Source organism: Asterias amurensis, chromosome 20, assembly GCF_032118995.1.
Source record: "Asterias amurensis chromosome 20, ASM3211899v1".
NCBI classification, from domain to species: domain Eukaryota; kingdom Metazoa; phylum Echinodermata; class Asteroidea; order Forcipulatida; family Asteriidae; genus Asterias; species Asterias amurensis.
The window spans coordinates 5,053,312-5,080,333 of NC_092667.1; the positions used below are offsets into that span (position 1 = coordinate 5,053,312).

Consider the following 27,022-nt stretch of genomic DNA (forward strand, 5'->3'; position numbering starts at 1 on the left):
ATTGCTGTTTTCTTTTCAACAGATTCAAACTGCATAGGTATTTCGACCAAGTAACGGTAAGCCTGTCCAGTTTGCATCGGATGGGTCATTACTGTTTCGGGTCAAAGACGCAGAGTCAGCTTGACTCGATTCTAGTCACAGTTGACTCGACATTGAGCCGACATCAAACATTAACTTGTATTAGCGCGTAAATTATTGCTGGCATTGCTATAACTTCTTTTACCGTGTTGTTGTTGCATTTGTTTTGTTCGTTTGGTGTGAATAGACTAGTTTTGTTGTAAGTCGTGGGGAAAAAAACCAGAATAAAAATGAGTGAGTATGATACCATTGACTGTATTGAATTGAATTGTACCTTGATTCAGATTTGATTTAAATTGACTCAAGTTGATTAAAGGTGACTCCAAAATGAGTCGAATTGAGTGAACTTGTTCAAATCATGAAAACTTAACCATTGATCAATGAAACTTAATTTTCAGCGATGTGTTCCGAGAATGGTTTTTATTCCGAGTTGATCTTCGACGCCATGATCAGTGCGTCGTCTGCAGTGGATGGCTACCCAGCGACTGCAGCCCGTCTTGGCTATGAACCACCCGGATGGATCCCAAAACCGTTGGATAAGTTTCCGTGGATCGAAGTCTCATTCTCGGAACCTGTGTGGTTGGCTAGACTAACGACACAGGCTCCATCGTCTCTCTCGATGAACAACACCATCATGGAGTTTAATCTACTCTTAAGGCCGGACGAGAATGGACATTGGATTAAGCACCAAATGGTAATGACTGATTTTGACTTCATGCAAAAGGGATGTTTCGCACGCGAACGGGTACGCGTACGCATACGTGTAGCTATCTGTAACCTACTTACGTAGCTAGCAGGATATCAGTGTCGTCTGCACGTTAGCGGATAGCGAGTAGCGTATGACGTCATAGTGATGACGTGTCCGTCACACTAACCGTAGCCCTTTTGCATGGTCTTTCATGAAGGCTCTGACGTTTTAACCCTATAGCAGAATCCTCGAGAAAGACTCTGCTTATCATGATCGAAACGTCAACAGGACGATACAAGTCCTTTTGGTTGGTGTGACTACAGCTCGAAATTATTGGGGGAGGGGGGGGGGGCGTCAACAAGACCGCATAACTTGTAGCTAAGAAATTTTTCTTGACCGGGATTTTATTAACAAGACCAGGCTAAAAAATATGAGAAGACACTAGACTCAAAATGAGAACACATCTGGGTCAGACAGAATAATCTGGAAAATAATTTTTTTCAAATATTAAATAATGAACCATTGATAAATGAGCTAAAAAATAATGAACTTATTTTTTGTCCGTCTATAGATTTTCCAAGCTAACTACTTCACCAACAATAGTGTACAGGATTTCGACTTCGACAGATCACTTCTCGCACAAGAAATGCGCTTGTATATCCGGACTGGTGGATCAGTCGGGCTACGTCTCGAGGTGTTTGGATGCAGAGCACCAACGAATACAGGTAGGCTCTACACTGGACACCTTCGGTAATTGTCAAAGCCCAGTCCTCCCACTTGGTGTATCTTAACATAATACATAATTAATAACAAAATTAATTGAGCTCAATCGTAGTCGAAGTTGCGAGATAATGATGGAATAAAAAACACCCTTATCACACGAAGTTGTGTGCTTTCAGATGCTTGATTTCGGGACCCCAACATCCAATTCTGAGGTCTCGACTATGAATTTCGTGGAAAAATTACTTTAAATTTTTTTTTAAATGCTAACAATAATTTTGAGTAATTACCAATAGTGTCCACTGCCTTTAAAGACAATGGCCGTTTTCGAAACCACGGATACACGAATTGAGTTTATCGGCAACATATCCGTCATTTAAAACGAAGTGAATTTATCATGCAATAATGTCCTCCGGATAATAATTGCTTAGAGGACATATTTGAATGCGACACCGGTAGAAAACTGTATGGGAAGTAGGAGAAGGTAGAAAACAACTTTCATTTCGATACATATCAAACTATCTACCCATGACTATATTTTATTATGTGAAGAATCATCTATGTTTCAAATTTTCCCAGAATGCTTCATGAACAGTGACTGTAATCGTGATGCGTCATATGATCACGGTCAGTGCGCATGCGTGGAAGATATATCCACCATTCTGTCACCGACACCATCAATCTCGTGCCAAGGTGAGACATTATTATCTGGGATATTTTATTTGTGTAACTGCGTAAGCGCATTTAATAGATTATCAATGGTTTTTCGCGAGTAAGGCATTCTGGTGAAAAGGGCATCTCGGAATGAGGTCACTGCATTGAGGCGGGAGCGTCCAGAGCGTCATCAAAAATGGTGTTCGCTCGACCCCAGCGCTAGCCTTTTGTCAAGTCCTTGGCTTGGAGAGTTGAGAGATTACAAGCGACTGGAATAGGAGACCACTCACGTGAACTCGCGCATGGTCTCTCATTCCAGTCGCTCCACGAAGGCCTTGCAAAGAAACCGCTGTTGGTAAAGTTTGAAATAGTATAATCGGTTTAATTTGGCGGCTACGTCCTGTAGAGATAATCTGAACACTGGACTACACACTTCGAGGACAAAGAGTTACGTCCGACATTTTGCTTTTGAGCCCACATCACATTTGATTTCACATGACCTTCATGAGATTCGCAGATAAATCTGACGTACCTTGCAGATAGGGACGGATTGCTAGTCTATCGACCCGTTATTCGAACCCTAGCACTAGAGGGCCTCCTTCAAGATTAACGGTCACTCAGCGGACGAAAGTTTTCGGATAAGGACAAGGGGCAAGTCTATGGACACTTAAAGTCATACCCTGGGCCCAATTTCATAGAGCTGCTTAAGCACAAAATTTTGCTTAAGCAAAAAATCCTTGCCTAGTAAAATTAATTTACCGGCCAAAACTCCACTCAATTGTTATGCTAAGTAAACAATAGCTAAATACCAGCCACAAGCAATGTGTATGGCATGAAATTTTTGCCAGTAACATGTGTAAAATAAGCGAGCTATTTTCGTGCTTAAGCGAATTTTTGCTTAAGCAGCTTTTTGAAATTGGCCCCTGGTCACTAGAGGGCCTCTTTCAACATTAACGGTCGGCCGCCGCGGTGGGCGAAAGTTTTCAGATAAGGACGGGGAGCCAGTCTATGGACGTATTATTAGTCGGACCCTTGCCACTAGAGGGCCTCCTTCAATATTTACGGTCGGACCACTAAAGTTTTCGATCAAAAAATCAACACAGAATTTAAGGCTTGTAAACTTCGTTAAAAATCGCTGGCAGATCAGAGCGAGTCTTGACTTTCCACTTTATTTTGTGATCTGAGCGAGTATCATCAAAATGGCATTTGTAATGGAGCAGGTGGTTTTATATCACGGGGAGGGGTGCAGGTAAGTTCTGTAACTTTGGTTTTGTGTTGTGGTGGTGCGTACGTGTGCATATTAAAAATTTAACAACGTCAACGAACAAGGTTTTGTGTGAGTTCGAATCCAACCACAGCCAGTGCATGTAGTGGGATGCCAGGCTGCTACCTACTAGTACTACAGGCTACTCAGCGCTGTGTAGGGAAAAGTTTCCGTATGGCGCGACTTGATGATGAGAGATTTTATTTAAGTTTTATTTCCAACAAATGGTGTTTAAATGCAAATATGGAAGCTTTTGCCAAGTTCTCTTGTAAAGTTGTATTTTGTAATTCTAATTATCTATATACAAAATACTGAAGCTGAGTACCCAGTAACCATGGTAACCCAGGGCAGGAGGTTGATTTAATAATAACATTCCTAAAAGTAAAACAAATCTTGTTGTTTTTTTAATTTGTATTTTGACATAACAATAACATGATGATCACACTTTCTTTGCTTTATAATTTATAAGAATGATTTGCAGTTCACTCAAAAAGAGATAAATCTTAGGCCTTTGGCTCTGTGTGTTCGTACTGTATTGTGTTTGTTTCCTTTTGTAAACTGATTGTTAAATGCTTTATTGCTTTCGTTAGGGGGTCCATACTCGACAAGCTTTGCTTTTTATGGGCCCCCTCCAACTCCATCACCTTGTGCTCTGTATGTTTGTTTTTTGCTTTGTTTTCCGTAATTTATATTTTACCTTTGCTTGTAAATGTAGTATTATAGTATTTTTTCATGTATCATCATTATTCCATTTGCTTGTAAAACATAGTTCTTTATTCACTGCTAATTGTTTTGTTTATTTGTTTGGATTTGGAAATAAAGTGAATTGAATTGAATTGAATTGTGTAATCACAACAATAAAGTAAAGTAAACACTGGTAAAGTAAATCAAGCCAAGGTTGTACTCCTGACTCCTCTGTCCCATGAGCTCCAGCCGGGCCAGGTCTGCATATATACTGACTATTACTAATCAAATCCTTTTTTTAATGTTTTTTTCTTCCTGTTTATTACGTAGAATGCTGGGTACCACTTGGGCTAGAGTCCAAGGTAATCAAAGATTTCCAGATAAGTTCCTCCTCAGAGAGACCGTCCACAGGGGATCAAACAGGAGTTCGCCTCGGTGGTGATGACGCTTGGTCTCCTGCAGATAACGACCCAGCACCCTGGATAAAGGTAGGAGAATTTGTTGTTTCTCCCGTCGTCATAGAAAACATGGCATGTCATAGCCTACTCCTCGAACTACTAGATTTGTTGTCATGGCCGAGCAGTTAATACAGGGCTCAAGCTCTGGTGTTTTTGGTCAGCAGAGTATGGGTTTGAGTCCCGGTCATGTTGTGGCGAAGTGGTTAGGCCAAACAAAATAAATGTTGTGTTTACGGTAACGGCCCTAAAAAATTCCAGGTAGGTAGGTAGGAAAATAATTTTATTTTGTAATTTTATTTTTATTTTTAAGTTCTTGAATTTTGAGTTATTTGTTAATATTTTAAACCCGTTACCATGAATTATACTAACCTTGTTCGACTCATCAAGTTATAAACCCTCATGTTGGAAAGTGGTAAAATATAAAAGTTTATAAGTTGTTTTAGAAAAAACATAACATAGGTCAAGTTGCAAGCGCTTTAGAAGTTACAAGGGAACTTTTTATCTTACCATTAAATCAGGGCCATGTTTTAAATGCTGACATCAGTTTTACCAACTTTCAATTTGAGGTGTGGTTATTTTGTTCACATTTTTCATTCCATTGTTGTACACTTACTTGCACTTTACCCAGACTGACGAACCTCCGGGTTGCTGGGTGAAAATGATGTCACTCAGTAGGCTCAGTGGTGCAAGGTGTACCATAACATTAACAACAGAGCCGAAACTCACATTTTCCCCAAAATTATATAGCAAAATGAATAAACACTTTTGAGGGTCAAACTTATTATTTTGAATGTCAGCCTGATCTGATCTGAATGTGTGTTGTGAGCACAAACGTCATAAAAGTTTGGCCCATGGTGATCTTCGAAAATATTGAGAAATGTCTTGCTGACATCGATGTTTACTAGCTTCAACTTGGCTGGCTGATGGAGGCACTTTTCTGTTTTCAAGCTAAACAATTTGTTCATGTTACCGCACGAAGAACTGCCTGACGTCGACGCCATGTTTTGATGCAGTTTTCATTCGCAGTCTGTCCGTAGTGTAAAACGTGTTGTAAACGTACGCGGCCGGTCACCCACGTGCTGTACACCACTGACAGCTACACCATGTTTTGTTGTGGTGTCCAATATGCGGCCGGCTGCTAGGGGCCCAATTTCGTTTCGTGCTGTACCACTGACAGCTAGCTGTACTGTACTGTTGTACCGTGTTTTGTTGTGGTGTCCAATATGCGGCCGGCTGCCATGGGCCCAATTTCGTTTCGTGTGACATTGGATCGCCCCGAAGTACGCTGTGAACACAGCGGGTGCGTCGGGGCCGGGCATCGGGTGGCGCGTGCACCTTTCACAGAAAAAATTGTGGCAGTACAGTAAGCTAGGCTAGGCGTGGGCCGGGTGCACAAGTTTTGATATCGCCATGATTTTTGCAAAAATGCATTATTACACTGGTAAGTCGTAATAAACAGTTTTAAAGTGAGGCAACATGTTAAAATTCTCATTTTAAATTTTACCAACTCACAAAATATTTAGAAAAATGTTTTGAGGTCGGCAATTCGGCCGCAAAAAATTCAGGTCGGTCGGGTTACCGTAAACACAACAATTTTGTTTGGCCTTATAGAGCTCTGGATTCAAGCTGTGGTGATTCTGATCAGCAGAAAGTTTTGAGTCCTTTTCGTCGTTTTCACTCCTTTTTTCGTGAAAAGACTTTTTGGGGAGTGTATTTGGCACAAATTGTTAAAAACAATTGTATCAAATCTTATTTTATTGTGAGTGTGGAGGCTGGATGCAAAAAAAAACACCCATATTTCTTGAAGAATTCTTCATTTTTAATTCTCTCTTCTTTTATGTCAATTTCTTTCCACAGGTGACTTTTATTCATAGTATGAGAGTAATGGGTATGTCAACAGAAGGGCAGATACTTTATTTGTTTGACAAAGACTTCGCACAAGATGCTACTGTTGAGTACGGTAACAACACCACTAATCACTCCTACCACATAGAAGAGGGCGGTCAGATAAAGGTAAATTACTTTCCCAAAGGACTAGAAAATAAAGTCTTCTTCTTCCATGAGTTACTCGGTTCTTATTCAGCGCTTTATCACACCCCTAGGGGCATATCAAAGCGTTCAGTATTGTTTCCTGGAAGGTATGTGGAACTCCATAGCACCATGAAATGGCTCGGTGCAATCATGGAGGTAGAAATATTTTTTTCTTTTATTATTATCTCGCAAGTTCGATGACCAATTGAGCTCAAATTTTATGCATATGTTGAGATACACCAACTGTGAAGGCTAGTCTTTGACAATTACCAATAGTGTCCACTGCCTTTAAGTGTCTTGCTTAAGGACACAAGTGTCACGACCAGGACTTGAACCCACACTCTGCTGATCAGATACACCAGGGTCTAATTTTATAAAGCTGCTTTAGCACAACAAAATTATGCTCACCAGAATAAGGTTACCAGCAAAAATACCATCCTACATGTAAAATTTGTGACTGGTATCCTGCTCATTTCTGCTGAGCAGATTATTGTTAAGCAATTGTACAGTTTGATGATAATTTGTATCTCTTTTATTTCCAGGTCTTTGAGTTAAACACAGACTCCACCGAGGTCGTCACACATATATTTCCGTATTCTATCGTAACGGACTACATCACTCTGCACATTCTGTCACCACCGGCTAACAAGATAGGTCTGGGTCTCGAGTTATATGGATGCAGCGTTCACAACCAAGAAGAAAGTAAGTAGAAAGATGAAACACAAGGTTCAGGTCTTGAACTTTGCTCTTGAAGGGGCACAGCAATTTCCCTGTGGTAAAGGTTCTTTTCTTTGAGGACAATTTTTATTGGGACTTTGCCGAGGGCACCACAGCAAAAGCACAGGGCACCACAGCAATTGCTGTGGTGATGTGGATTGTTTCTGTTCAGGAGATTGTGGGTTTGAGTCTCAGTCGTGACACTTGTGTCTTTAAGCAAGAAACTTAACCATTATGAATGTATGAATTTGCCAAGTGGCAGGGTCTCGATGATGTATAATTATTGTTTTCTTGTCTCAGGCTGCTGTGGAAATGTTGGTTGTCATCATCCAGTGCGTGAATGCGTACGGAGAAAATGTGTGAATACAACTACAAACTCAACATCAACTCCGGTTGCTTCAACTTCAACTGGACAACCAACCACCACAAGTCAACCAACCACCACTAACCAACCAACTACTAGCCAACCAACCACTAGTCAACCTACCACAAGTCAACCAACCACCACAGGTCAACCAACCACAAGTCAACCAACCACAAGTCAACCTACCACTACTCAACCAACTACCACTAGTCAACCAACCACGGCAAGTCAACCAACCACAAGTCAACCAACCACAAGTCAACCTACCACCACTCAACAAACCACTACTCAACCAACCACCACAAGTCAACCAACCACAACTCAATCAACCACTACACACCAACCATCGACAGTGGCTCAGTCAGTTTGTCCTCAAGTCAAATCATTGTCCACCAGCCCCCAATCCATTGCCCCTGATGTTATTCCTCCATCATCGATGTATTCCGAACCGCCTGGCACATTTTTACAGGAGATAGCCAGTGGTTTGTCTGAAGAGGTGAGTCTGAGTTAATAGCTTATTTTTTTGTTCTAAAGAATATTTATCAGGTTTTAATGGTTTACGCTAACACCCTTATTATGTACTTGCTTGGTAGTTTTTTTTTATTTTGAGAAGTTATCTTGCTTTATATTCTACTACCGTGGAGTTGATTTGTCAGAATTCTGGAGACTTTTCTAGAATTTTTATATAATGTAAGTAACACATCACGATCGTCCTGACAGGAAATAGCTGAGCTATGTAGCGCCCTCGCAGGGGGCAGTGGAGCAAACGTGTCGCGCCATGTCACCCATGTTGGTCTCCATGTTCTACAAGAGGCCACTGCAAACACAAACACACCAATCCCCCCGTCGAATCTTGCTACTTCTGTTAAATTCCTGGAAGCGGTTTCTAAGATGAACCTTGATGGGGTTGACTTCAACAGCTCAAAGCACAGTCTAGAGGTAGGAGTGGCATAGACTTCAAGGGTTTGGGTACTTTTTGTATGACATAAAACACAAATGTCCACATCTTAACATTTAGATCGTAGAAAGCTTCCCTTAAATATTACTTGCTTAGGTGCTGTAGTTTTTGAGAAATGAGAAAAAACAATTTCACAAAAATAAGTTTAGCATGTACAACGAATTTACGCCACTCTCCTGAAAACATCGCTCTGTGATTTTTACCTTTTTTTCTAAAAGCACATTCCTTTGAAGGGAAAGCTGCAGTTGCTTCTTACCAAGAAAGATTTTGTGATCGTTAATTTTGTTAGAAGTTACCAAGAGTATACCATCCCTTTAGCCTGCATTGGCAGTTGTTGTAATGCATTCGGATTACAACTGTTGGGCTGTTTGTTTGTTTTTCGGATTGCAGTATGACTGTTTGTTTGTTTGTCACACAGCAAATGGCAAATATTGGGAGCAGCCTGATGAATCCTGTGCATTCTCAATCGTGGAGTGACGCAAAAAGCGTAAGTTAAAAGCCTAGAAATATATTTATTGGTTATACTCCAATCGTTTGTGATAAACCCTAGCGATGCCCCCGTCCAATCAAAGGGGCCATCACTTTCACGCAATTATAAGACTGTACAAGTCTCGCTCGTATTTGAGCGTCCAAGAACGTTTCAAGAATTTTGTATGAATCAACTTTGAAAATCTACGTCGTAGCTGTAGCCCCTGTTTGAACTAACCTATCGCTTGAATCTGTCTGCTGCCACCTAGTGTTTCAAAGTTTTCCATGCTCTTTCAGAGTGACGCTTTGTCGGGACCGTTTCAAGTCATTCAGTCTCTGGAGGAGATGGCCTTCAAAGTCGGACAGAACCTCGGCAAGGACGCGTCGGTAGAAATTGTCACAGACAACATCGGTAAAACATTTTCCCTCGTCTTTAATCGGATGAAGTAATGAATCCCTAGGCCTAAAATATCATCTTTGAGAGGGCAAGGCTGTTTTCATTTTGCTAAGGGCATTTTCATTTGGAAAGTCTATGGGAAACTTTTGAAGGGGCACCAAGGCCAAGACTAGGGCAACAGAGACCATGGCTTCTGTGGCCTCACTGTAATTTCATGCCTAGGTCCCTTGCATATAACACAAGCTCAAACAGTGCATTGACCCCTTGCACTTCCCTTCCATTGGGAAATCTTAAAGTCCATGGGGAACTTTTTGAAGGGGCACCAAGGCTCAGGACAATGGAGGTCGTGGCCTCTGTGTAATTCCAGGCATTGACTCCTTGCATATAACATACACTCAAAGAGTGCTCTCACTGAAGTCAAAAGAAGACTTGTCATTGGCTGAAAGTTGTCATTGTTCCGTATACAGCTTCCGCTCGTGAAATGGAATAGTCCAGATTTCACCTCATGGTTATATTCTACAACAATGCATCAACTGTACAGGCCTGTATGCTTCGTTTTTGAAAGGGCAAGGGCAACAAGGCATTTTCTCCTCGGTAAAGGGCACCCTAAGAGGAAAGTGTACATTTCTACTGGTTCATTTCAAGGGCAGCAAGGCAATGACCAGGGGGCATGGAGGCAATTACCTTCGTTGCCTCTGTGAAGCTATAATAACTAAACATGCACAGGATTCTTCTGATGATGGTTTTCTTTGGATCGTAGGAATTAACCTTTTTGATATGGCTGTTGATGAGCTGCTCATATCCGGTTGGAACTGGTCCAGTTCGGATTCCATGTTCACGGCTTCAATCACTGCGCAGGAGTTCCGCACCAAAAATTTACCTGGTAGGTTGTTCTTTGGATATGACTAATAATCCCTATCATAAGCAGCCATTTTGTTTCAACAAACTCTTTGGCACCATTTAAGCTTGAAGTATATGCATACATTGTATGGGCCCAATTTTAGGGCCTTATTCGAGCTCTGGTGCTTCAGATCAGCAGAGTGTGGGTTCGAATCCCAGTCCTGACACCTGTGTCCTTAAGCGAGACACTTTAAGTTAGTAACCCTGATGTTTCGTCCTTCTGATGAAAGCTTTGGTCCTGTGTGTTGTATAACGCACGTAAATAAACCCAGTGCACTTATCGGTTTTATCGCAAGCATATTGCCCCACATGGTGCTTTAAAGGAACATGCTCATACTTCAAACAAAGCTCCACATACCTTGCAGGAAAAAATACTGAGCTCTTTGATACGCCCCTTTAAGCGCTAAACAAAGAACCTATTATTATTATTAATCAAACAGCCCAAACTAGAGCCCTTCTTGTGGGTGGTGTGTTCAAGAACGTTGCAGCGTTGTCTCCAGGAGAGGTGGCCAATAAAGACATCAAGAATGCCACAAATGGAACTCATCTCAAGCTACAGAGTGACGTAGTTACCGTCTTGGCATCTACCTCGGGAAAAATCTCCATGGCGGTGTCGTTCTCAACTCCCAAAAATGTAAGACCTTTTTTTAATGTTTATTTTTTTGCGCTTCAAAAATTGTTGTGCATTAATACATGTGGGCTATTGAAAAAACTTGCGGCGACCCACATTTTGGTTGACTCAACATTTTGGTTGACTTGTCTGGCGTGCGAATGGAAAAAAAGTTAAGGGAAACCCCTGAATGGCCTTGCGATCAAAACACTCACTCAGTTTGAAGGTGTAGTTTATAAAGAATTGAATATTTTATTTATTATTTCTTATGCAGACAACGCTTGTGGATCTGAAAGCCAATGAGAAGCCGTCTTTCACGTGTGTGTTTTGGGATTATGACGAAAGGTACGTGTATCAGGCGTGTCATTTCTCAGGATTTGTTGTCTTGATTTAAGGATGTTCTTACTGGATATTTGAAATTAAAGTTGCATCCCCTTCAGGTGGTCCCTGTGCTGCCGCTTCCCATGTGGTATCGTAAATTGGGTGCAATCCCAGGCTGTACAGCAGTTACAGATTTAATGGCTTCTGGCTGGCACCCTTGAACAAAGATATTACGGACTGTGAAGGATGTAACCCTTTTTCAGTAGGTGGCAACATGCCCCTGATGGCAGTTGATTTGGGGGACTGCCCGAGTCAGTTAAGTATAGCCCTCATATTGAAGTGACCATCTGTGGCCTTGTGATTTTAGGTGGTATCTCATAGGAAAAGAAATTAAATAAACATTGACAAAATAGAGAGACCTTCAACAAAGGCTGAGGCTGAGTTGGTAGAAGGTTTACACAGGTTCAAACCCCGCTCTGGTAGATTTTGTTATTGTTTAATGTTCATAAACATACTTCCTGTGGATGCTTTGTGCGATGCGAATTTCATTGTGTCACAAAAGGAAAGGGAGCGTGTACCGATTGTTGCATCACCAAAATTCTCTCCGCATTCGCAGGAAGTATGAACCAGGATTAACAAGGGAGTGAATTTCCTTGGGATCTAAATACTAATGATGTAATAATACCATTAACTGCTCAGTGATCAGTTGTCAGGGAGTGGAAAATGGTCGGATTACGGATGCTATCTCGTTGAAGAAGGTGATGACGCTGAGGATATATTCTGTTACTGCAACCACACCACAAACTTTGCTGTCCTCATGCAGGTCACTGAAAGCACTGTAAGTGTATAGCAGAGTCTTGTCTCTCGTCAGCAAAAGATAAACCTGACTTGTTCCATGATTTTCTGAATCAGATTTCCCTGAGATGGCTGATGAGACAATATTGTGTTGGATTATTCCCTTAGCGCTAATTTAAGCAGCTTTGGGTTGAAGAATGGTACAAGTATGTATGACTAAGAAGGATATGTTGTTAATCACCTTGATCTAGCTAGATAGTATTTGGGTATTTACGCTTTTTAAGAATAAAGTATTGTGAGTGCTGTTATACTTTGATCTAGCTTGAACTAAGTGCTCTGATCGCTAACTATGAATTTGTTGTACTATCTCTGATCTATATTATGTGCCTTGTGTCAGAGCAGCTGTCATTTCTTATATTCGTCTGTTCTCTGGCTTGCCTGTCTGTCTGTTTGTTTTGTTCGTTTGTATGTCTGTATGTCTTGCTGTTTGTTACAAGTTTCTCTTGATCAAAAACAGCTCCATACTCTATTTATTACATTTAGCGGCTTACTGCTGTGTTACTTTTGCTCTACCCCAAACTTCATTAACTTTTTTTGATATTTTTCATAGAAGTATGGAAATAAAAGTGTATCTGAATTCAATTGAATTGATGTTGTTGTTACTATTATTGCAAAGGTACCTGAAGATGAAATCCATACCACCATACTGATGGTACTCACGTTTGCCTGCTCCGGTATCTCCATTGTGTCTCTCCTTATTGCATTGACAGTGTTTCTCTTCCTTGGGTAAGTTTAGCTTGACCGTGTTTAATTTCAGATTCATAAATACCTCAGACAGTTTCGCTATTCCTGTTGGTGGAGAGCGCGTCACGTTGGTGTGTATAAACCTTTGTTTATGACCGGTAAAAAGTGTTAATTCATGGGCATGACACGCGACCTTGCACCTGTTCTTACAACACAGTTTCTTCATTCCTATTGGTTGAGAGCAACGGCTGTAACAGTTGTGCCACATCACGGTGTACGCGCGACGCGCACAGCATTCCCTTTATAAGGAGTTGTTTACCCGAGGGCGGCGGAGGGCTTTACCATTTCATAGCTGGAGGGGTGTTGTGTTGAAACAAATCATTGAACAATTATAACTTTTGCATTTATTTTACTTTTTGACCAAAAAGTGATCATGTTTTTGACCGAAAAGGTATTTATGAATGGGAATCAAAGTGTGTTGAATTGGTTTCCAACTAGTGGTTTAAACCCGCAGAGGCCTGGTTCTTTATAATTTACCTCGACTTTGTCTCGGTAAAATTATCAAGAACCAGGCCTCGTTGGGATTAAACCACTAGTTGAAAACCTCTTCACCACACATTGATACCCTTATTACAAATTCCAGCTTAATCTTCAACTTCAGCTCAATCCCTTTGATGGAGGCTAAAGCTGGTTCCTGTGAGTGCGATTGCGATGCAAATCTTGTTGTCACAGTTCACAACAAACTATTCGGAAGCGTTGAGTTCGAAACATTCAACGAGAAAACAGAGAAGTGACATAAAATTTGCTTTTGCACAAAGCATTCACAGAAAGTATGAACTGGGCGTAAGCCTAACCATATTATAAAGTGTGAAACACAAAATATCATGCTTTACTTGTGATATTGGCTTCATAATCAGAATTAGTGGTCAAATAAATGATAATATAAGTAAATAGTAAGATACAATGTTTGTTACACTTTCAAATTGCTCATAACGTAAATGCCATCATGGGAGATGTGCCTTTTTTGGAATGATACAAAAATACTGTACCTAATTTTTTGCTGTTTTTAGGTCATCCATGGCTTCAGAACGTCTAACCATTCACACCAACATGATGGCTGCACTACTGATGGCCATGATATTGTTTTTACTGGGTGTAGCATCAGAACTAACGGTGGTGAGAAGAAAAACATTCCTCAGCCTTAAAGCCACAGGCGAAGAAAAATAGATATATAACATTAGGTGTTTGGCGACTGTTGTCTGAACACCTAACAAATTAAAACCTATAAGAGATGTTATATTTGCATCGGGATAAGGAATATTATTACTCTGGAAAGTACTGAGTATACAGTGCTGACACACATCGGTGTATGGGTAAAAACCAAAATAATATTCCTTATCCCCGATGCAAATTTAACATCTCTTATATCGTTGCGGTACCAGCTGCTTAAACATATGATTCGAACTGCCTCTAGCTACCGGGCAACCTCGGTAGTCTAGTTGGTAAGACACTGCTCGAGAATTGCAAGGGTCGTGAGTTCGAATTCCACCCGAGTAAAAAGCCTGTGATATTTGTTCACAGGACTCGGGGGAAAGTACTGAGTATACAGTCCTAACACACATCTTCGAATTGATGATACCCAAGCCTACATTCGTATGGACAGTGAAAGGGGTAACCCTGTTTCAGCCCTAGGAGTAGATGGCAACAGCCTCTGGAAAATATAATTGTAGCCCACACCTTGAAGTGGCCTTCAGGCCTTGTGTGTCAGGCGACTTGCATAAAAAAAAAAAAAAAAAAAAAATAAAAAAAAAAAATTTTATCCCCGATGCAAATTTAACATCTCTTATAAATTAAAATCTATTAAATATTGTTCTTGACGCTCAGATTCCATGTAAGATTGTGGCCGTCGTCCTACACTATCTGTTCCTAGCTACATTCTGTTGGATACTAGTGGAGGGGATTCATCTCTACAAACAAGTCATCTCTGTGTTTGATCAAGGGAAGAGCAAGATGCCCTTCTACTATCTCATCGGATGGGGTGAGAATAAGATGTGACGTCCCAAAAATAGTTGCATCCCATCCCTTGTCCAAGCACTCAACAACAGGTCTTGATTTTTTGTTCACTCAGTTGGTATGCCTTTTGTCCCCATCCCTTCACCTTTTCCCTTTAATGTGACTTGCCATGAAATTATTTGTTTTATCTAGTTTATCTAGCTCAATTGGTCGTCAAAGTTGCAAGATAACTATGAAATAAAAAACACCCCTTTGTCACACAAAGTTGTGTGCTTTCCCAGACGTTTGATTTCAAGACCTTGAATTCAAATTCTGAGGTCTCCAAACCAAATTCATGAAAAATTACTTCTTTCTCGAAAACTACCTTACTTCAGAGGGAGCCGTTTCTCATAATGTTTTTTACTATCAACCTCTCCCCATTACTCGTTACCAAGTAAGTTTTTATGCTAATAATTATTTTGAGTCAATACCAATAGTGTCCACTGCCTTTAAGGACACAAGTGTCATGACTGGGATTCGAACCCACACTCTGATGACTTAACCAACAGTATGTTACAGCTTCCTGTCCCTTTTTATTTTATTTTGCATTTCCAGGTGTACCTGCCGTCATCGTCGGTATCGCTTTTGGGTTCAAGTCCAAGCTGTACGGAAGTGGAGATCAGTAAGTTTCAGTTAGCTTGAAGGCTAACTTCAATCAGAGGCTAAATCTTGCTTAACAAGTTCTTGCTAAGCAAAAATAAGCAGGAAACTAGTTGCATAACGACACATGGTATTTTGGATGGTAACCATAGTCTGGTAAGCCAAATCGTAAGAAAAAAGTGTTTTTTGAATCTTGTTTCATTTGATTATTAATTTATTTTGCCATATTATTGATTCTATTTTTCTCATTGCAGTTGTTGGCTGACCCAAAAAGATGGTCTGATATGGGCTTTTGTTGGACCTCTCATCGTTATAGTCACGGTAAGAAAGAGTTGATTTTGACCACTCTGCCTTTCACTTTCATCGTAGGTGGGCCGAGCAATCTTTTGCATCGAACTCAAGTTCCAAGTCCAACTTCATAGAGTTGCTTAAGAAGACAATATTGCTTTGGAACTTTCTGCTGAGCAGTATTGCTTAACAACTTTCTGCTGAGCAGAAATAAGCAGGATACCTGTCACAAGTTGTACACGTGACATGGTAGTTTGGTTGGTAACCTTATTCTGGTAAGCAAAATTTTGTTGCACTGAGTTACTTTTTCTGCTCAAGCAGCTTTATGAAATTGGGCCCTGGTGGCTGAGGAACCGGAGTGTGGGTTCGAATCACGGTCTCGACACTTGATGAACTGTTCTTATCATTCTAGAGAAAATGGGTACCTGTAAGGGAGTAGAGATTACAAACCTGTCTGTCATTTAGCTCTCAGTGCTGCATACTTCTAAGGAGTTGAGATTGTTTCAGGAATGCTTAAGGAGCGTGCGCCGACATTCATAAAGCGTGTAAGCATAAAAACTTGCTAAGCACAGAAATATATTGCTAATCTGAAATAGGTTACCAGCCAAATTACCACAGAGTTTAAATTGCTCCAACTCGTACACCCACTCAATTGTTGCTTAGCAAAGATGTTGTTTAACGGCTTTATGAAAAAATTAGGCCCTAATGAATGAGGGCAATACTGCAAACCACATGAAGAGTCCTACTTGGCCTGACAACGATAAATTTGTAGTTTTTTTTTAATCTAATATCTTTTCCGTTTACATCAGGTCAACATGGTTGTACTGATTATGGTGGTTGTCGTGGTTACCCGTGCTGCTGCCCTCAAGTGTCAGACCAATTTTGAGCGTATCAGGTAAGATTGGGGAGGTGGTGGGTAAATGGGATAGCCTGAACATCTAACGTCACACTTTGAGGTTTGTGAATTATGCCACAAACCTTCCTTGAGCCTACTTCAATCCTCTTCCAGAAGCACCTTTGACCTCGTATTCGTTTCACATTGAGATTGGCAGTCAAATCCTCAAACATTTATACATTTAAAACAAGTACATGTACCATCTGTGTACTATCTGTGAGTGGTATTCTGCTAATTTTCATTAACAGATTAAGCAGACAATTTGCATGTAATACTTTCTGGAATTTACCCCTGTGTGATATTCTTTGAGTAATGATTGAATCGTGTACATTTGTGTTTTTTGTTGGTATTTTAAAGCTTTTACATCAACCAAAAATATCAACATGCGCATACAAGTTGACTTGCGATGACTCGAGACCACAGCATGCATGCGCTGAAACGAAAATTTACCCTGTCACTTTTGCAGAAAATATAAAAGTTGTCTGCTCGGAAGGTGTTGCAATGTGCTGAATAAAAGTCTTCCGTCTCACAAATTTTACTTTGAACTTATGCAGAACCAACTACTGGACATCTTGAACTGAACTATAACATTGTTACCATGCAACTGGAGCTGTGGATATGACATTTCAGCCATTTTGTGTCGTTAAGTGGAAAATAACCAGTAACTTTTTCGTTTCAGAGCGGCTTGTAAGAGTGCCATGATGCTGGTTCCTCTCCTTGGTATATCCTGGATTATCGGACTCTTCATCCAGTACAGCATTGTACTCCGCTATGCATTCATCATCTTGAACGCCTTGCAGGTAAGTCAAGGTTTGGTGATAACATATAGGATAATGACCGAGGCACTCGCCCATTTGTGGGTAGGACTGGCCAAAAGACGAAGCCTGAGTGCCAACGAATGGCGCTAACATCGTGGGCATTATCTGTTACATATTAACCTCCACTCCACCTCTGACGTCAAATGCTATATTTTTCCAGTGCTCAACTATTTCGCGCAAATGGCGTGATGTTGTTTAAAGGTAGCCATCGCGCCATTCGTTCGAAATAATGGAGCGACGGAACAATGGCCTGACGTCCATTGATGCATGCAACATTTGTTACAATGCCATCAATTGTTTTCTTTTGTTTATTTTTTTCTTGACAGGGTTTCTTCATGTTCATCTTCTACTGTGTGATGAGCTCAGAGGCAAGTTTGAATAAAACTTAAGGAAATTATTGGAAATAACAGTGAAACATGGGATGAGAAAAATCAGACGTCCTCATTGGGATTTGAACCCAAGACCCCGACATTCCGGGCAGATGCTCTACAAACTGAACTATGAGGACAGAGGTACTCCCTCAGGTTTTCCCTAAGAACCACATTTTTCTCGTGGTCATGTTGGTGTTGCATAGATGCGCAACTGGGCAAAGTAACAAACAGAATATTCGGGAAGGTTCCCTGATCACCACAGCGAAGTGACAGTGAAAGCTTGACGACCACACTGGTGATTATCGTAAAAGTTTTGATGAATTGTTGTTGATTATTGATTAGAATAAAAAAGGCAACAAACAAGCAAAACCAAAAATACAGTTAACAGCTATTTGATGTGTACAATTTGTATTGTCCCTCAGGTACGTACAGCCTTCCGTCATGAGTTGAAGAAAAGAGCAGATCGTAGCATGGATGGAAGTGTAAGTTTTTTGGCTGACAACAACAATAAACAATAAACAACAATGACAGTCGCCTAAAAAATAAACATGAAATCTCCTCTGAAGCTACTAACCCGATAATAAAACGATACCATCGAGGTTTTGCATATCATATCAAGTCCAATTCTTTAGCACTTCTTTTGTATATTTGGTTTAGCGTTAAAACCATGTGTTTATCTACTTTACTGTGTGTAGTTTTTTCTTTTGAGAACTAATGTCAAGCTTTTTATTCTACTGCCGCGCAGAGTAGTATTTTAGAATTCGGGAGAGTTCTTAGTGCTGTCTCCCAAATTCCACAAAAATCTACTCCGCGTCAGTAGAATAAATAGCTATTCAAGTTCTCCCAAACCACAAACCATACATGGATACCTCACCATGTGATCCCTCAAAGCTAAGCCCTTCTTTTGTATTTTCACATAGACATGACCAATTGTCCTCTCTTTTATTTCTGTTTTCCAGAGAAGCGTGGCACCACGAACCAACGCCTGGACAATAACCGACAAGAAAACTCACGTCCGACTCATGAAGGTGTCACCCAGTTCCCCAAACTCGGACAGTGCATATTAGACCAAGCATTGTCCGCTCCATCCATGGACCAAGATGGACAAACTCAATCTGGTCACTATACATAAAGTGCAATAGACGCCATCTTTACAGGCAAATTGCATTCGGGCTTGCAGGCGCGTCAAGCGCTCAGTTTTCTATTGCAACCACGCTGTTTAATACTAAACATCAGGCAACAAGTTTTGTGCATACTGCTTGTGCTGCACGCCATTCTTGCGCAAAACGCAAGGCTTCGTGTTTCATATTGCCCATAAAGATGGCTGATTTACGTCATGTGGGAACTAGCTATAAACCTTTCTATTGCAACGTCACTGCCTGAGATTTTGCCAAATGAGGTTGGAAAACTACAGAAAGCTATATGCTAAACAAAAACAGAAAGCCAGAGTTTGTAACATTGTCGCACAAATTTTCAAAAATTGTGTTTAATTGGTTGAAAATAAAGCAAACCAAGCATGGGAGGTATTTATCTAATCGTAAGTTTTCAGAAAACGTATTATTTATTCACAGAAATTTGTAAATTAGAAGTATTGTTTTGTTTAAAGTAATTTAAAAATCGGTATGCATAATCATAGTTTTAACATAAAAGTGAGTTAAGATTTTAACAAATTTTAATATTTATTAACTTAAAAATGCAAGTAAATTATTTATCTATATAGTTCTTTGTAGAATTATGTGAGAAAAATACTGTCCATAATTAAAGATGTTTGTGTATTATTAGGTTAAACCCTTTATACACGACATGCAGATTGCCAGGAAATTTAAGGGGAATTTAAATCCCTTCCCCATATAGTTTTTTCACTCGTTAAACGAACACCCACTATGCATTTCCCGACTCCATAATCCACAATTTAACTTTTTGTGGTCCCATGTTTTAGTATAAACCCATGGCCTCAAGTTGACCATTGGAACTAAACACATTTTATTTCCAATTTGCCAAGGGGGAAAGCAGACACCCCCAATAAAAAATAAAACAAATTAATAATAATAATAACAATAATTAAATAAAGTTAAAAAAGAAAACAAAAAAGTTCCAGTATGCCTCAACCGAAGTTCTGTGCATAAGATAAGAACACTTAACACTGTTTTTTTCATTTTCCACACTTGTGTCTTTAATTAAAAGTAAAGTCGGTTTGTTCTAGTATCTCGAGCAGAGCTAAATTTTTCTTAAGTTATTTTCGTGTAAAACTGGAGCACACATGAAGTTTTGGTAGAACTTTTAAATACAACTTATCATGACTGCAATAATTGTGTATAATAAACCAGTGTTACTGTTTATATATCCTGAAACATTTGCAACTTTTTCGCCTTATTATTACAGAATTTGTTCTAAAAACAAAAGTTTCCCAGTCCTTTTTTTTTAAACTCTCGAGTTAATTTATCTCACAGAAGAAATGCACTGAATGGGACCTAGTGCATAATAAACAAATTTAAAAAAATGGATATAATTGCATTTTCCATTGTTTTTTTTTTTGTTGGTTAAAGCTTTTACATCAACAAAAAATATCAACCTGCGCATTCCAGCCACATACGAGTTCACACTGCGCATGCAGTGACTCGAGACCACAGCGCGCATGCGCTGTAGCGCAAATTGACCTGTCACTTTTGCAGAAAACACAAAGTCGTCTGCTCGGAAAGTGTTGCAATGTGCTGAATAAAAATTCCGTCGTCTCCCAAATTTTACTTTGAATTTGTGCAGAACCAACTACTGGACATCTTGAACTGAATTATAACATTGTTACCATGCAACTGGAGCTGTGGACATGACATTTTCAGCCATTTTGTGCCGTTTTAGCGGAAAATGACCAGTCACTTTTTTGGGAAAAGACGAAAGTCGAAACTTGTTCGTCTGCTACGTACAAACACATGTGTTGCGACATGGCGACAGTCTTTCGTCGCGCAAATGTTACTTCGGACTTGAATAGAACCAACTACCGGTCTTTTGGAACTGAACTATAACATTGTTACCGTGCACCTGGAACTGGGAGCATGACATTTCAGCCTTTTACGAAGTTCAAAATGTCTAACTCTAAAGTCATCCCGGTCAACTCGTCGTGTCTCCAGAAGTCAACACGGGAACGGAGCTGGCATGCGAACGCCGTCTGTTTTATAGTCGGGTGTCTTTACATTTACAGGTGGGTGTGTCTTTTAATCAATAAACCAGTACAGTGGACTGTTTGAATGCTCAACATTGTAATTATTAACACAATTCATACGTTACTGGCTTTCCAAAGAGTAATTTAATACAAAACGGTTAAACACGTAGCGTGGTAGGCCGTTATTTTCGTTAATTTGTGTAAAATGTTCACATGATTCGCCACCGTCCGTCATGGCCGTGGGCCTGTGTGTGTATAAAAAGCACGTCAATTTCAAGCCCTGACAGAGAGGCAGAGCTTTACAAAAGACACAGTTTCAGGAGCAGAACATATTCTGCAGGGCTAAGTACTGCCTGCATACCAAAACATACTGTTTGGTCACAATGGCTATCTTTTGTGTCAAATTATTGGAATTCTACGTAACAAACATCAATCGAGTAAACTTTTCGGCGAACAAAAAATGTCAATTTCAAGCTCGACCGCACGACAAGACAATAGAGCGTTTACAAAAGACACAACTTCAGAGCATAAATTTATACTGCAGTGCTACAGTTGTAGCCTGCATAGAACTATCAGCCTATCTATTGTGGCAAATTGTTGGAATTCTTCTGAAAAAAAAATCAATCAATTAGTTCGGAGATTTGTCAAAGAGGCGCACGGACTTTCGTTTTGAAAGTCTCAAGAGAGGGCGCTGTAACGATTTATCAGCGTGGTTGTTGTGCTTTGATGGTTTCGTCAGCAGTTGGGTCTAAGAAGTCTTTCCCGCTGAAATCCATCACGTTTTTGCATTCTAAGATGGCAGAGTTTGGCACCTGGAAAAAATATAAAGTATGGTATTAAAAACGGATAAAAAAACATGATTATAAAGATGTACAGCAATTAATAGTTTGTGTTTATCCAATGACACTCTAAATAACTCGGGTCAAAATTAAATCCGGAATCCGGGTCCCAGCCCAGGGCCCTGACCAGTTTCTTGGTCAGGTTGACCTCAAAACTTTCCGAGTTATGGGGGGGGGGGGGGTTACCAAGATTCTGCATTAGCTGACCCGTTTCTTTGTCCTTTTGATACAATATTTTTTAGAGATGTTAATCATACCTTTTAAATATCAAACTGCCTAATTATTTTTTAATGGCTCATGATTAGTCGAGTCCATTTAAACCATCATTACTTATCATTCTCATAGCCAAAATTAATAAATAAATAAAGTAATAATGTTACCATATTAGCTGTCCAATAAGTAACTACAAAGTCTGTAATGTTCACTTTCTACTGTTATGCTTTATGGGTACACAAGTGATTGGTGTATCAATATGCAGTTATCTCCTACCTTATGCAATGGTGTATAGCATGGATGATGATGTTTCTTAAAGGGGTTATTTCTGGCCAGATTGTAAGATAAAATGAAGACCCATCGACGTCGATCGGAGTCGTTTCGGTTGCTCTTATGCAAAACGTTTGCGTGAAAGAACAATGCATCTCCTGGTTCTAACTCCACATACACAAGCTCCATTACCTTTAAGATATAAAAAACTATATTCGGTTTCTTGTGATTTTGTGGGTTTTTATTTTTGTCATGATTTTTTTTATGAGATCTGTCTTGTTGCATTCAAATTATTTGTTTACATACAAATCGATATAAATGTTTGGTACCTTACCTTCTTTGCCTCTTCAACTCGTGCAAGATCCGCACCAGTCTGTCCTGCTACCGGTGCGTGTTCAATACGTCCAAGTTTATGGGAACCACGCAAAACCTGCCACACAAAGCCGATAATTGGACATTATTGATCAACGTCATGTTTGTTATCAGTGACTTTGAAGTTTCTCAATCGTAGGGTTTGTAAAAACAATTACCAACCTGCAAACATCCATTTTCCTTGTCAGTTTTATCCACGGCTATAAACACGGATCCCATATCTGGATAAAGGCAGCCGTTTTTATACCAGTACCTGTAAAATAGAAGGAAACAAGTTTGGATGACGTGCAAAATCACCAAGTCTCAGCTGCAGCTCGGGCATATAGCCATCAGACGGGTGAAATGAAAGACGAAACGAGAATAAAACCGCTCCCCTTTCAAAACATTTGTATACATTTTTACTCGTTATAACAAGCACAAATTATGTACATCTGCATGCTTGTTTTCTGGCCATTTTCAAGATTCTTCTATGTTCTTTGGGAACAGTTTTGTGTCTTCATTTTGTAACTCTTTTGGGTCTTTATTTTGTAAACATTTTCAAGATTCTGTCTGACATGTCAAGAAGGTGCTTTTTTATCTGAACATATTTTACCCATAATCTTGATGCCATATGTGGGATCCTCCCGTCCTGGCTTCCTTCATCATTAACTTGGTGTGGTAATGATACACCTCCCCTCCCAACAACTAACAAAGAACAGAAAACACACAAAGACAAATAATATTTTAGATCTTATAGTTTGGGGATGGGTGGGTAAAGATCCAGTTTATTTGACACAATGGATGTACTTTTTATTTCTTTAGCCCAAAACAGCATCTGTATCCTTGGCCGATTATTTGCTTTTCCACGCGATTTATTGGGATATTTTTGTCTCAGAACAGTTGTGGTGGTCGTTACCATGGTTGTTGATGTTGTTTTTGTGTTTGGTTGATGGTAATGGTGGTCACTGTGGTAGCAGCTGATGTGCCACCGTATCTTCCATACTCTCTCAATTTTTTGGGGTTGAGCAACTTGGAGTTGTACCGTAATAATAGGGAACCTTTAGCTGTAGTTTCATCAGTAGTAAGTCAACTGTTACAAAAGTAATTTTTACTGTGATCATGAAACCTGCAATAGCGCCCTCATGCGACGGCTGGTAAAGTTGCTGATAATAATAATGCTTCGCTCGTCCCCAGCGCCTTGCTTTAACCAAAGGCGCTGGGATGGGCAAACGTATATCATGCACTGTCATTGGTTTAATAATGCGCAGTCCCATCATGCATCACACTCACACTGCACCATATTTCTATGCACTGCTTACATGACGTATTTCCTGAACAAGAATCTGTGCAAGCGATTAGCCCATCCCAGCGGTCATGGATAGACTGGCCGCTGGGGCCGAGCGAAATTTAATGCAAGAGATACGAAGGCTGATGGATAAAGAATTAGTAAATAATTACGCGTAAATAAATACACCAGAATTTCAAACCTTTTCCATGGTACCAGCCACCTTGTCACACCGTGCCAACATCCCAGTGACATCTGACCCCGGGTGATTCCATAGGCTCATCTTGCTACACCTGCCCTCACCATCGGGCAGGTTGATAGCGTGTTCTCGTATTCCATCGTCACGATCGATGGCAGTCCGTAATGCTGTCATCTCATCGGGGCTGATGAGGGATCTAAACACGATGGGCAACGATTTTTAGGATTGTAACTTATAAGAGATGTTAAATTTGCATCGGGGATAAAGAATATTAATTTTGGTTTTTACATATACCCATACACCGATGTGTGTTAGCACTGTATACTCAGTACTTTTACCGAGTCCTGTGAAAAAAAATCACAGGCATGTTACTCGGGTGGGATTCTAACCCACGACCCAAGTACAGTAATTAAAAGTACAGCACGTTTTTGGATTTTATTTTAAAGATACAGCAATGAACAACTAAAATACATAACCCATCATTGATATTTCAGTGTGCGCGTTGTCATTGTTTGACTATAGCGATGATGGTTTATACAAAGGGGTCTTACAAAAATTGTATTGGTTTAAAATGTTTTCACTTCAATAATAATTTGTATAATTTTAACCTGACAATGAAGTAGCCTTCCTGCTCAAAAGCCTTCTGCATCCCCTCCGTCGTTTCAAACTCTCCACTGAAAGAAAAATCTGGGTAGAAAAGTGACAAATAATAGTTTGCTATTGAAACAATTTTATTGTTACCATACAGTGAGAATATTGAGTGTCAATGTAAATGTTTATTATTTTGTTTTAAAGAAATTGAAGAAAAGTAGGAGAAATAATTTTAACTTTAGACCTACAAAAAGAATTTATATCTTTGAATTAGTTTTGTATAAATAATAACTTGCAATTTCTTATCAACCTGAATCAAGTCGGGTTTTGCGGAGTCGTCAGTGGAATTAGGTTTATGAATCGAACTTTAGGCGAAAGAGGGCGCCCATCAAAAAGCTTGAATAAAGCGGCGAGTCTATTTTTGAGTGTGGTGGATATTTTAAACGAATAAAATATGTTTGTCATGTTAGAACCAATTCCTCAAACTTTTCAAAGAAATAGTTCACAACACAAAGTAGCCGCGATTTATAAATGTACATCAATTCCGGCTACAAATTTAAGGTAACATTTCAGAAATTTATTCGCAAGTTTGAGAGAAAAATATTTGTAGGCCTATAATGGAGCTTTATAAGGGTGAACAAACTCAAGTCACATGACCTGTGTTGCATCCACCCACTTTGCATGACCCGGAATGATAAGGGTCACTGTTTACACTGAACCCATACACCTGCTTCGAACAAAGTTGCCTTTTATACGTCTGGTATAGGGCTATAGGCAATATATTTATTTCTTCAATGTTTCGACTTGCCTGGCAGGGGTACAATAATGCATTGTCCCCCAAAAAACAAATGTTGTCTATTGTCCGCCAACTTTCTTACAATGAAACAGACGGTGTTAAACCTGCAGTGTTTAAATTCGTTTTCATTCTGCATGAAAACTCGTGTTGATTTGAATAATAGAAAACTAAATTATAAACAACATCACATTACCTGTGGTTTCCATTTTGCAGTCCACTCTAAGTTTCTTGTTCTATGATTAAATCAAGCCCAAACTGACAGCCACACACATACACAACGCCCCAGTACCCAAATCCAGCGGAGAACAAGGTTTTTATCAGCTCTTTGATTTATTTACAATTATTCTGTTTTTATAACCTTTGATCTCATCGAGGTTTTTAAAGTACAAGATGTGACGTAGTCGTCATTGTTGTTTACGAGAACCATTGTTAAAAGAGGGCGCTATTTATCAAGCTTTCAAACGAAATACTGTGTTTATTTACAACCCATGCAACAGTTTGTACTTCAATGCGAAATAGTATACATTTTTCTATCTACAAGATTACATAAAATGTGTATTATTATTCTGAGTTCAATCAATCATTTTTCTTATCAGAAGTGTTGTTGGACTTATCCATGACGTACAGTTAACGTCAAATCAATGTTCATTATTTTTTACAGTAAAAGTAGCAACACAAAAGAGCAATTAATGTTATTTTAATGGAAACGTGAAACTTGAGTAAATGCTACAATTTGGCTTTTGTTCTCATATTCTCTTGTGGACGACCTCATCTATCATCACTCCTCCCATCACACTCAAGAGTCAGTCACTGTCTGTTTGTTCATCCATCCACGTCCATGCCTAACTAAACCCACCTACACTTGTTGTACTGTCACAATATTTGAACATATAGAGTTTTGTTTCTTCAAAATATCAAGCAGATAATAAAATACGATGAGAAGTTGGAATATTTATATCCATGTCTTTCCGTCATTTCCTTGTACGAAAACATCCACACTCATCTCTCACACTTACACGAATCATCAAACTATAGCAATAAAAAACCCTTGACAATAACAATAGTTGCTCAAGGAAGTCACATTTTCTTTACACTCACATTTTGTAAAACACACTAACATATTATGTATCCTTAAAATAAGGTAACTGAAGGAAATACTGTACATTCGATGATTTTGTATGTGAACGAAATTTCTGAAATGTCGCACCAATAATCAGAAGTGGGCAATGTGATTTGGAAAACAATAACGCTCAAATAAGCTTTGACATTAATTTAAGGCTATATTTTTGTTAATATTTTTGACATCTGTCTTTCAATTGAAAAGTCCAAAGTCATTTCACTTGTTTTAAGAAGGGGAATACACACCCACCATCCCCATGTATCTCATGGATCAACATTGTGTCCCCAATCTGAAAAGTACATTATTTGTCTTGGCTGATGTCTTAA

The 27,022-nt window shown here is 39.6% G+C and overlaps 2 protein-coding genes across 2 annotated transcripts; one reads left to right on the forward strand and one right to left on the reverse strand.

The window, feature by feature from the left end:
- The first annotated feature begins 478 nt into the window (after positions 1 to 478).
- On the forward strand, positions 479 to 18,975 carry LOC139952684 (uncharacterized). The gene is made up of 24 exons (XM_071951886.1): positions 479 to 772; positions 1,338 to 1,491; positions 2,066 to 2,179; positions 4,419 to 4,576; positions 6,404 to 6,559; positions 7,120 to 7,279; positions 7,595 to 8,154; positions 8,379 to 8,597; positions 9,035 to 9,103; positions 9,382 to 9,496; positions 10,242 to 10,364; positions 10,822 to 11,015; positions 11,266 to 11,336; positions 12,012 to 12,150; positions 12,784 to 12,893; positions 13,922 to 14,027; positions 14,736 to 14,889; positions 15,459 to 15,525; positions 15,758 to 15,824; positions 16,601 to 16,686; positions 17,366 to 17,486; positions 17,831 to 17,872; positions 18,298 to 18,357; positions 18,835 to 18,975. Exons 1-24 carry the CDS (start codon positions 479 to 481, stop codon positions 18,940 to 18,942), a joined length of 3,447 nt encoding a protein of 1,148 aa, XP_071807987.1. The 3' UTR covers positions 18,943 to 18,975.
- Positions 18,946 to 25,887, reverse strand: LOC139952097 (L-proline trans-4-hydroxylase-like). The gene is made up of 8 exons (XM_071951051.1): positions 25,770 to 25,887; positions 24,798 to 24,876; positions 24,193 to 24,385; positions 23,319 to 23,410; positions 22,889 to 22,979; positions 22,689 to 22,784; positions 22,361 to 22,546; positions 18,946 to 21,844 (listed from the first exon to the last, which is right to left on the reverse strand). Exons 1-8 carry the CDS (start codon positions 25,780 to 25,782, stop codon positions 21,737 to 21,739), a joined length of 858 nt encoding a protein of 285 aa, XP_071807152.1. The 5' UTR covers positions 25,783 to 25,887; the 3' UTR covers positions 18,946 to 21,736.
- Between the last annotated feature and the right edge of the window lie 1,135 nt (positions 25,888 to 27,022).